At 40.0% G+C, this 12,273-nt stretch overlaps 1 protein-coding gene across 1 annotated transcript in view; it reads right to left on the bottom strand.

Moving 5' to 3' along the window:
- The window catches only part of MCM10 (minichromosome maintenance 10 replication initiation factor), a 33,304-nt gene extending 29,496 nt beyond the window's left edge, over positions 1-3,808 (bottom strand). Inside the window, 2 exon segments of the mRNA XM_014559812.2 lie at positions 1,754-1,839; positions 3,749-3,808. Of these exon segments, the coding sequence (XP_014415298.1) occupies positions 1,754-1,760 (7 nt within the window). The 5' untranslated portion in view covers positions 1,761-1,839; positions 3,749-3,808.
- Positions 3,809-12,273: the final 8,465 nt, after the last annotated feature.

Below are 12,273 nucleotides of genomic sequence, written 5' to 3'. Positions count from 1 at the left end.
TTAGCTTACTGACAGGCATATGTAGAATAGATAGAAAAGATTATACTGTATAGCACAGGGAAATATATACAAGATCTTGTGGTAGCTCACGGTGAAAAAGAATGTGACAACGAATACATGTATGTTCACGCATGACTGAAAAACTGTGCTTTGCACTGGAAATTGACACACTGTAAACTGACTACAACTCAAAAAAAAATAAAAAAGTACTCATATCTCACCACCCTAAATTAGCCAACATTAACATTTGGTCATGTTTGCTTCTGGCCTTTAGTTCGTTTAAAAAATTTTTTTTAGAAGTTTATTATGTCAAATCTATGCCAGCTCCTTACCACTGCCTCCAGGCCCCATGGCAATCACTGTCATACAGGGTGCATTCTTCTCAGCATCCAAACTCATTCCAGTGTCTCCCATATTACCAACTACCTCATATTTTCTCACTTATTTGTTATTATCTTGCTCTCTCTACTAGCATGTAAGCAGGGATGTCATTCAACAGCACCTAGTTTCGGTAAACTTTTTTATTTTGTCTATACTGGAACAAACTGTGAAGCCATGCCAAACAAATGAGATTTCATTAAATACAATGATTTCTTAGAGAACACAGACCCATTTACTACTTATTCTCATGACCATCTCAAAGCAAAAACTTACAGTTTGTATTACATCAATGGCTCTGTAGGTAATTAGGTGATTTTAGGAAACAGGAAACTACCATTATATTAAAGGTGTAATCAATTTCACATATTGTCACAGTATGATGAATTTTAACATTTGGTTTTAATTTTCTTTTTAAAGAGCAAAGTATAATAAACTTGGACGTTAAAATTGCACAACCAGAAAAATAATGTTTGTTAAGGTCTTTTCATAGCCAGCACAATCATTTCTGTGCTGCTCTCAGGCTAAGCTTTGCTAACTGGAGCAATATCTCTTTACTAGGTAAATATTTTGCACACATCTCTGTAAAATAAACTTTCAAAGGACTGTAAGAATTTAAGTCAGAGCTTGACTAAAACCACTTCAACAGATTTCAATATCAAATGTGAACTCTAAAGTCACACTGCCTGGGTTCAAATCCCTGCTCTCACAGTTTCACCTGTGAAAAGTTACCAAACATGTCTTCCTGTCTATAAAATACGGTTGCTGTGAGGATTAAATCAGTTAATATAGTCGTCCCCGTCATCCACAGGGCATTTGTTCCAGGACCCCAAGCAGATACCAAAATCTGCAGATGCTCAAGTCCCATAAATAAAATGTACTTGAATATAAGCTACACACACCCTCCTGTACATTTATATCATCTCTAGATTACTTATAATATCTAATACAATGTAAATGCTATGTAAATAGTTGCCAGGGCTCAGCAAATTCAAGTGCTGCTTTTTGGAACTTTCTGAAATTTTTTTTCTCTCGAGTATTTTCTATCCACGGTTGGTTGAATCCACAGATGCAGAACCCTCAGATATGAAGGGCTGATTGTAAGATCTTAGAGCAGCACCTGGCACACAGTAAGTGCATGCCAACTATCATTATTGTTAAAGACAATCACTGCTGTTAGGAAGGGAAATCTCACCTCATTAAAACAAGTAACATTCATTGACTGAAGTGAGATTTCTTTTGAACCATTCAGATAATACTTGAGGGTAGGGTAGCAATTTTCACTATTTTATAAGTGGAATAAATAACAAGCCCATAGACAAAAGGGTGGTTTCCCATGAAACAAAGAGAAACTGAGAAAACTGCCAGGACTTACCATCCATGCTGTCCAGAGAACAGCGGTGATGGAGAACCACTAAAGGAGGATCAGGTGCCCAGAAGATGGCAGTGATGCAGTCTTGGCTGTGTGAAAGCAACATTACAAAAGTCACCCTTGATTCTTCTCTCTCACATTGCATATCCAACAAATCCAGAATCCTCCAAATTCTAGGGCCTTAAGCTCAGAATTCATCAAGACTCTGGCCATTTCTCACTCCACCACCACCACCATCTGCCTCCTAGGATGGAAGCAGTCCCTTTTTCTTATCTCCAAGCAATGGTTATAGAAACTCAACTGAGGTATAGAGTAGTTGGTATGACACTAGATTACACAGATGAGACAAATTGGGAACAGGTATTATTAAGGCTGGTCTAAATATCAGGGCTACTATCTGTTTTGTTTCTTGTAACTCGTTTGATGTCTTCATTATCCATGAAAGTTCTACTTAGTTGCAGCCTTAGTCACATGAAGATTTTGATTCAGTACAAGTTAGTAAAACTCAAGAGGAATAGTTGGCATAGTTAATTATGATAAATTCATGTCATTCTGTGCCCCTTCCTTTTTTAATTTAAAATGATTTTTAAAACTACAAGCAAAAAGTGTAAATTTTTCTAGCTTATTATTTAACTTGTACGTGCTCTATAATATATGTGACCCTGGTAAGGCCAACATCAAGTAATGATTATGGTGCTTTGTTTTTATTTATTCAACAAATATTTCCATGGACCCATCATGTGCCCTGTGCTATGTTGTCTACTGGGGAATCTGTTGGATTGTAAACTTCCTGAAGGTTAGGTGAGAGCAAACTGTCGTGTTCATTTCTATAACCAACCCTCTATTCCCTCCCCAAACATATGCACTCTTTCTCACCCTCACATCTAGGACCATCCAACAAGTGCTATGGATTCTACCTCCAATATAGTGTTCAAATCTTTCATTTCTCCCCAGTTTCACCACCAAAAGCCTAGTCCAAGCAACCATCAATCCTTCACCTGGACCACCGTGTTAGCTTCCTGCACTAGTCTCTCTATCCCCCTGTCATTTATCCTCTGTATAACGGCTACAGTAATCTTTGCTTTCCTTGACAATCTTTTAGGAACATAGGTCACATTGTGGTATTTCCTCCATAAAACTTTTTAAATGATTTTTCCATTGCCCTTAGAACAAAATTTACAAAGCCCAAGAGGCCATGGCTACTCTCTCCTGCCTACTTGTACTTCCTCATCTTTTCTGTGGGTCTGCTCCACCCAACTCTACTCACCCCCCAAACCAAGCTTCAACCACACTAGCCTGCTTTCAACTTCTTGAACACTCGAGTGCTTGCAGGCCTCAGGCTCTTTGGAAAGCTCTCCCCTAGCTCCTTCTCATCTTTCAGTCTCTGCTGAAGTATCAGTTTTTCTAAGCCTTTCCAGACCACCCTATGTGACCAGGCCCTGTTGATAATCTCTCACCTCAGCCTTTTCACGACTTCACCGTACACACTACTAAGGGGTACCTGTCTGTTACCCACTATCCTCTTTAAACTATAAACTTCACGAGGGCAGAAGTGATGGGTGTTTGGAGCCCCGCACATGGCACGCATTCAGTAACTATTAGCAAATCATGAATTTAAGCAAATAAATAAATGAATAAGAGAAAGTCCAAACGGCACGCACTTAGCAAGCGTTTTAAAAGGCTACCTGTAAAAACGAAAAACTGGACCCTTAAACAGCGTAGACTGCGGGACTCCTGGCACCTCACGGTGCGTTTCGTAGGTGTCCGCAGCCCCCCGCCCCGACTCCCTCCGTCCCTCTGGACTCAGCGCCCATCCCGCCGCCGACCCCGCGCAGGCCCCGCGCTCGGCCCCACCGTTCGCCCAATTCCAGCCGAGTAAACCTGAGCGTCCCCGGGCTCCGCGCCTCCCGCCCTCGGAGCTCACAAAACTCTCTCGCAGACTCGCGCCTCAGGCCCTCTCACCGCCACCCATACACCCAGACCCGCTTCTCTCCTTACCGGCTCCTCAGTCCTTTCCTTCCCACAGCCAGACCCGCCAAAAATCCCAAATTGGCTCCGCCCCCCGCCGCTGACGTCAGGCGCACGTCGGCTCGGAGCGGCACTGATTGGCTATGTCCGAGCTCTGGGCGGAAGCAACCGGGGGGGAGCGAGCGATTGACGGTCCTTGCGTAGAGTGATCTGATTGGCTCACGTGACCGGCGCCATCTTAGTTGGGGGCAAGGGAACGTCCGGTCGGTGCAGCCCGGACCTCCTTCGGGTAAATGTAGCGTCCCCACCGGCGCCGGGAAGTAGAAGTGTTCCCGTCCGGTATTTTTACGGGAGGTCATAAGTCAGTTCCTGACACCTTCCGGGACTGACTGTACCATCCAGTCCATAGCCTCATTTTCGGTTCCTGTGAGGTGTAGAGTAACCCTGCACTTTGGCGCTCAAACCGCAGAGCCCACTGCAAACCTCGCCCCCGCCCTCACGAATGTGCTCTGGTTGCGCTGACTGTATACACGTCTGAACAAGCTGGTTAATTATTTCAGTTAGTTGATTATTTTACAGCTTTGTGTTCAGTTGAGATAATTGGGCCCCCAAACAAACAAACAAAAAACTCCGTCTGACCTTGGGGAAGTAGTAACATCTTCACCGTCTGTAAAATTTGAAAAAAAAAAGGCTAGACACGGTAGAAACCACTATTTCCAGAGGAGTTCGTGGTCCATAGACTTTGAGAATTGTACCTGGAGTCAGAGCTGGGAACAACTGGTCAGGAGAGCACATTTTACACAGAAATGCAGATTTTTAAAATGTATTTACATCCTAAAAAGTGTCTGTACATAAATCCAAGAACGCAGTTTCTAGATACACAGTAAAAACATAGCTTCTATGTAATTTCAAAGAATTCAAAGCAGAAGAGTTTTGGATGGATCAAACGACCATTTTACCATTAAAAAAAAATTTTTTTTTCCCTTGTAGACACTATTCGGGCACTGCATTCCCCCACTAATCATTTTATACAAGGTGGCATCTCTGTCCACTGTATTTACCTTCATTTTCAGAAAAATTAAAATCAGCATTAGATTGGCTGGAAAATAAACTATCCTAATGCCAGCTACATTGATTTTTTTACCCCCTGTGTCCTAATGGAGATTAATGCTCTATTTAGGTGCTCAGCCTTATTATCTGAACCTATTACAATGACCCAGAAATATGAACAGTACCACTTTTAAAGCTGCTAGTGTTGAAAAGTTCATAGTAATGGAGGAACTGTAGTAATCCCGTTGAAGAAAGGAGTTTAAATGCATCTCTACAGCTAATTATAAAGGCTCATCATGGAGTTATTCTTAGTCATTATGCAGAAATTCCTGGACCAATTCTGATTCTTATTCCAAAGTTCTTTTCTTCCTCTTGACTTTCCAAGGCCACTTTGTATCCAATCCATGCAAGAAATACGAAACAAAACCAATCTAAGCCCTCAAACTTTTCTAGAGTGAGGAACCAAGCAGTTATTAATTGGAATGAGTACTGTGGTGATTTTGAGAAAAGAGGGGGAGGTGAGTTTGAGAAAGAATTAGAGTAAATTCAGAACCCACTGAATGTGGAGATAACAGGGAGAGACAAGGAAGGAGGGAGAGGGGAATTCAGGTGGTTTTTGAGGCAATGCACTGAAGTAGGTAGCACAGGAAATACAGAACAGGTTAGGGAGACGACAGATTTAGTTTGGAATTTCAAAATGAGATGTGTGAAAGATACTAAGAAAGGCCCTGTAGCCAGTTTGATGGCCAGTTTTGAGGTTTTAAGAAGAGGTCTGTACCGGACAACATCTTTAAGCATCATTAACATACATCTAAAATAAAACCTAAAACAAAGTATCAGTGTTGTAGTAGTTCTTACACCCTTCTGACAGGAAGCAATTACAGATCCCTTTCTGTATATTCAATAGAAATGATGCATCTCCCTGCCCCCAGAAAAATGCACTCTCATACATTCACGATTTTGTGTACCTCTTTGGGGGATTCACATATTTTCCTCAAGACACCCCTCCAAATCAAGAACCTCTACTGTAAAAGGCAGAAGCATGGCGAGCACAAAAATTTGAGCCAATGACAGAAGCTGAGCAGGAACAGATAGAGTGGTCAAAAAAGCAGGCCGCCACCTAGCCTTACGCAAGAGGGTGACCTTTACCTGCGCCGGCCCTTCATATGGCCCCGGTCTGGTCCTCTTCCTCTGCCCTCTCCACAGGGTGAAGAGTCCCAGAGCTGAGGGGATGTCCCTATCCAGATACTGAAAGCCCCTTGAAGCCAAAGCTGTAGGTCCTGGGACCCTGGAATTTTTTACTCATGGGTCCTAACTGGGCTTCAAGGACCTCTGTGGGCCTCTCCTTGTCCTTCTGATGGTAGATCCCTCTAAGGGGTGGCGTTTGAGGGTGGTGGTGCAGGGTGCCTGGATAGCAGGTTGGGGTGTCCCCAGTCTTGGGGAGAGGCCGCCAAGCAGCACAGAACTGAGTCCAGGTGGGAAGAGAAGCAGGATTTGCAGGGCTGGGGGCCACTTCTCAAGATGTCCTGTTTCAGTGTGAAGCTCCAAGGAGATTTTAGTTTTATCTATAAAACTTTAAAACTCTATACATCAGATATGTGGGCCTCCATTTGTATTCTTGCCCCAGAGTTTTCCAGTGTGAGGGGTGGGCCTGTAGGAAAATGGCACAGGATGCCAAGGAAGGCGAGTTTTAAGAAGGAAGTAGTAACTGTCAGTGCTCTCAAGCAGGGGTTCTCAGTGGCCCCCAGACCAGCAGCATCAGCACCACCTGGGAACTTGTTAGAAATCAAATGCTTGGGCCCCATGCCAGACCTACTGAATCAGAAACTAAGGGTGGGACCCAATATTCTGTGTTTAGCCTTTGTAGTTACTGCATCTTTCTATAGCAGTGGTTCTGAAACTACAGTGCATCAGAATCACTGGGAGGGACTTTTAAAACGTATCACAGAATAAGAGGGAAACAGGCCGCAAAGAGAGTTAAGGTTAGGCTGCCTCAAGCCTCTTTCCCCCAGATGCCACTGGGCCATATCGCTAAGTACATTCCTTGTCACCTCTGCTCTCATCCTTTCTCTCCTATTTACCTCTAACTGGCCTACTTCCAGTCTCAACCACCTTCAACCCATTTCCCTTGTTGCTCCATTTACAGCAAAATCTTGGCCTGGCTGTTCCCTGATCAAAATTCATCTGTAGCCATTTGGTGCCTATAAATCTCCAACTCCTTGCCATTCAGGAACTTTACTTGCAGACCTGACTCCGTAGTTTTGCTTTTCCCAGAGTGTCATACAGTTCGAATGATACAATATGTAGCCTTTTCAGATTGATTTCTTTCACTTGGCAATATGCATTTAAGGTTCCTCCAAGTCTTTTTGTGGTTTGATAGCTTATTTCTTCTTAGCACTGGCTAATATTCCATTGTATGGATGTACCGCAGTTTGATTATCCATCTACCTATTGACATCTCGGTTGCTTCCAGGTTTTGGCAATTATGAGTAAAGCTATTTTGAAAATTCATGTGCAGGTTTTGTGTGGATATGTTTTCAGTTCATTTGGGTAAATATGAAGGATGGATGTATGCTTAGTTTTGCAACAAACTGCCGAACTGTCTTCCAAAGTACCATTCTGCATTTCCACCAGCAATTATTGAGAATTCCTACTGTTCCACATCCTCCCCAGCACTTGGTGGTGTTATTGTTTTGAATTGTAGCCATTCTATTATGTGTAACGGTATCTTGTTGAAATTGGCAATTCCCTAATGACACATGATGTTTAGCAACTTTTTGTATCTTTATTTGCCAACTGTACATTTTTAGTGAGGTATCTGTTATCTTTTGCCCTTTTAAAAAGTGGGATGTTTTCTTATTGTTGCATTTTAAGAGTTCTTTGGATATTTTGATACCAGCCCTTTTTCAGATGCATGTTTCAGATGCAGATTTATTCCTAGTCTGTGGCGTTAGTTTTTGTGAAAGGTGTAAGGTCTGTGTCTCTTAGATTCTTTTTTTTTTTTTTTTTGCACGTGGCTGTTCAGTTGTACCAGTACCATTTGTTGATAATACTATCCTTTCTCCATTGAACTGCTTATTGTTCCTTTGTCAAAGCCCAGAGGACTCTCTGGGTCTATTTCTGTGCTTTCTGTTTTGTTCTCTTCATATATTTATCTGTTCTTTCACCAGTACCACACTGTATTAATTACTGTAGTTTTATAGTAAGTCTTGAAGTTGGGTAGTGTCTGTCCTCCAGCTTCGTTCTTCTCATTCAGTGTTGTGTTGGCTATTCTCGTCTTTTGCCTCTCCATATAAACTTTAGGATCAGTTTGTTGACAGCTGCAAAAGAACTTGAGATTTTGATTGGAATTGGCGTTGAATCTGTAAATCAGGTCTGAAGAACTGACATCTTAACAATATTGAGTCTTCATGTACAGGAACGTGGAGTATCTCTCCATTTATTTAGTTCTTTAATTTCTTTCATCAGATCTTACACATATTTTATTAGATTTATAACTAAGAATTTCATTTTTTGGTGTTAATGTAGATGTCACAGTGTTTTTAAAATTTCAAGTTCCAAGTTGTTCATGGCATTGCTGATATTAGTAATTTTTGTCTTCTGTTTTCTTAGTTAACATGGCTTAGAGGTTTATCAGTTTTTTCAAAGAACCAGTTTTTGGTTTCATTGATTCTTTTCTATTGATTTCCTGGCTTAAATTTCATTGATTTCTGCTCTAATTTTTATTATTTTTTTTCTTCTGCTTATTTTGTGTTTAATTGCCACTTTTTCTAGTTTTTTTTAAAAGAAGCTTTAATTATTGGTTTTAGATCCTTTTTCTTTACTATGTATGCATCCAGAGCTAAACATTTCCTGCTGAACACTGCTTTCACTTCATCCCCAAATTTTGATGTTATATATTAATTTCATTTAGTTTAAAATATATTTAAATTTTTTAGACTTCTCCTTTAACCTGTTATTTACAAGTGTGCTTACTCTCCAAGTGTTTGGAGGGTTTCCAGGTATCTTTCTATTAATGATTTCTAGTTTAATTCCACTGTGGTGTGAGAACATACTGTGTATGATTTCTGTTGTTTTAAATTTCTTAAGCTGTGTTTTATGGCTCAGAATGTGGTCTGTCATGGTAGATGTTCTGCATGAGCCTGAGAAGAATGTGTATTCGGTCATATGTGGAATATGAAATATTCTATAAATTTCAGTTAGATCTAGTTGATTGACAGTGCTATTCAATTTAATCATGTCCTTAATAATTTTTTTGCCTATTGGGTCTGTTAATCATACTGATAGAGGGTATTGTGAAGTCTCCAACTGTACTAGTGGATTCATATATTCTTCCTTGCAGTTCTGTCAGTTTTTGCCTGATGTATTTTGAGGCTCTGTTTTTAGGTACATATACATTAGGGATTGTTATGTCTTCTTGGAAAATTGACCCCTTTATCACTTGCAGTGCCCCTTTTTCCCTAATAATTTTTCTTCCTTTGTAGTTCTCTTTGTCTGAAATTAATATAGCTACTCCAGCTTTCTTTTGATTAGTGTTAACATACTCTTATCTTTCTCCATCTCTTCACTTTAATCCACACGTGTCTTTATATTTAAAGTAGGTTTCTTGTAGGCAGCATATAGATGGGTCTTTTTTTTTTTTTAATCCACTCTCAGAGTTTCCATCTTTTAATTGGTATATTTAGACCAATGGTATTTAAAGTGATTATTGATATAATTGGATTAACATCTACCTTTTTATAAAAAAATGTTTTCTATTCACTGCTATTGTTCTTTGTTTTTTCTGTTGTCTTTCATTCTATTTCTGGCTTTTCTGGTTTTAACTTGGCATTTTATGTTATTCCATTTTCTCTCCTCTATTAGCAATAACAATTATATTTCTTTTTTTTTTTTAACTTCTTGGAGGGTAGGGGTGCTCTAGTGTTTTTTTATTTTTATTTTTTAATGGTTAAAATGGTAAATTTTATGTTATGTATATTTTCTACAAGTTAAAAAATAAAGGAATGGGTACTGATATATGCTATAACATAAACCTTAAAAACATTATCTAAGTGAGAGAAGCCAGACACAAAATAACACCCGTAATTCCATTAACAATGTTCGAAAATTGACTGTAGCAAAGGTTGTACACATCTGTGAATATACTAAGGACTACTGAAATGTATACTTTAAATGGGCAAATTGTGTGGTCGGTGAATTACATCTCAATAAAGCTGCTAAAATTTTTTCACTGATTTTAAATCTAGGATCACATTTACTTGACCTCTGAAGACCTTAAGTGGCACCTTGCAAATTCTGGAACCACATTCTGCTGATGAGCTTTAAAAAAAAAAAGGAACAAATAAATGGAAGACAGAGGTTTACAATGGCTGGCAGGGAAGATGAGAAAGATCTGTGACTAGGTGAGGTGTCTCTCCAATCATGGGGGCAAGAACAAGGCAAGATTATAAAACACACTAGGCTGAAGTTGTCAGATACCTCTATTTGGTCCTTACGATTCATGAAGCCACCTACACAAATCACTTTCTGTATCTCTACTGCAAGTAGCAGCAGCTGTAATCCAGGCCAAAAATGGAAGACACAGCAGTGGAAGACCTTGTAGAGAAAAGGTAACAGGTGAATCTCTGCATATCCAGGCTTAGGTTGAAGGTAGGACAGGAAAAGGGTATAAGTACAGGATTCCAAAGACTGTTCTTCAAAGCAGAAGCCTGCAGAGGTCCTGGCTGAAGGATGCAGGTGCAGGCTCACAGAACTGCCCAGCTCAGCAATCAATCCAAAGTCCCCTCCTGAAAAGCAAATTCATCCACAGCTTCTATTGCATTATCCAAATCTCTCCTCTGAAGGGTTTTCCTCTTCCCATAGGTAGTGAAAATGCCCTGTAACAGAGTATTCCCAATTCTTCCCACCCATACCTTATAACATTGTTCTCAATTATTTCATTTATCCATTAGCTAGAATCACCAAATACTTGTGGCTATTGTTACTTTGAACAAACTGTTACCTGTTAGTTAGTTATAAGAAAAATAAAAGACTCTTTTATCTTCATGTGTTCTTTCTCTAATGCCTTTCGCTTCTTTACTCAGATCTGTGTTTCTGATCTATATAATTTTCCCTTTCTCTGAAGAACTTTTAACATTTTTTGCAAAGCAGGTTTACTGGCAACAAATTCCATCAATTTTTGTTTGTCTAATAAAGTCTACTTCTCCTGCACTTTGAAGGATAGTTTCCATAGACACAGAATGTAGGTTGGTGGTTTTTCTCTCTCGGCTTTCTTCTTACTTGTGTGGTTTCTGAAGAGAGGTCTAATATATTTCTTATCCTTGCTCCCCTACAAGTAAGGTTTTTTTCCCCTTCAGGCTTCCTTCAAATTTTTCTTGTTGTCTTTGATTTTCTGCAGTTTTCACATGACATATTAGGTGAAGATTTTTTTTTTTTTTTGGACATTTATCCTGCTTAGTGTTCTCTGAGCTTCCTGGATCTGTGGTTTGGTGTCTGTTGTTAATTTTTGAAAATTCTCAGCCATTATTACTTCAGACATTCCTCTGACCCCTTCTCTCCTTCTTTTCCTCTGGTATTCTCATTGCACGTATGTTACCCTTTTCTGTAACTTAGGTGTTAAGAGTAAGGCTAGAGGGGGCCAAAGTTGGGTATTTTTCCCCCCCAGTTTGGTTAGGCTCTGCTAATATCCCAGCAAGTTAGGCTCTGGCAAAATAGTTTCTCTTGAGGGCAGACCTTCTTAAGAGGAACAGAATGCTCTGGTGTATTTCAAAATGTCTACTTTTCCCCTCCCCCTGCTGGGAGTATGTGGGAATTTTTGCTGATCTTCAGTGTAAGAATCTGGTAGGGCTCCTGGAGGTAAAAGTCACAAGTGCAGGGGTCCCCGTAAGACTAGTCTCCCCCTGGAGTTAAGTCTCAAGCTCATCCACACTGAGGCTTATGCAATTCTTCAGTTATAGTTTAAGTTTTCCTACTCAGGTACTCGGCTCTGGCTGTGGTTTCTGCTCCTGAGGCCCTGAGCTGGTAATCTGTGACTCTCTTTATCTCCCTGTCTCTCCAATTTGGGGGTAGAAGTTTGCCCTGTGACCTCAGTTCTCTGAAGGATATTTAAAGAGTTGATGATGTTAAGTCTGTTCAGCCATTTTTCTTGTTACAAGGATAGGAGTGATGACTTCCAAGTTCCTTAACATGCCAGACCAGATCAAAATTATTTTTAAATATAATATTAGAAGACCTAATTTTGTAAAATTATTAGCTGTGAAATTTTCCCTTGTTCATTCGTATTTCTTCAGAATTCCCATCTTTCTGTTGCTCCCATTTAGCCATACAAGGATATGAAAACAAATACATGTATGTATATGTATGACTGAATTACTATGCTGTACAGCAGAAATTGATACAACACTGTAAACTGACTATACTTCAATAAACATTAAAAAAAAAAAAAAAGAATACAGCATGGCTGGCCCCAGAAGAGGGGCCAAAATTCTGATGAGGTGTAGTTAACT

This window comes from Camelus ferus, chromosome 35 (genome assembly GCF_009834535.1).
Source record: "Camelus ferus isolate YT-003-E chromosome 35, BCGSAC_Cfer_1.0, whole genome shotgun sequence".
Lineage (NCBI taxonomy): Eukaryota > Metazoa > Chordata > Mammalia > Artiodactyla > Camelidae > Camelus > Camelus ferus.
The sequence above is the reverse complement of the archived record's forward strand: the minus strand, read 5'-3'. Positions and strand labels throughout refer to the sequence as shown.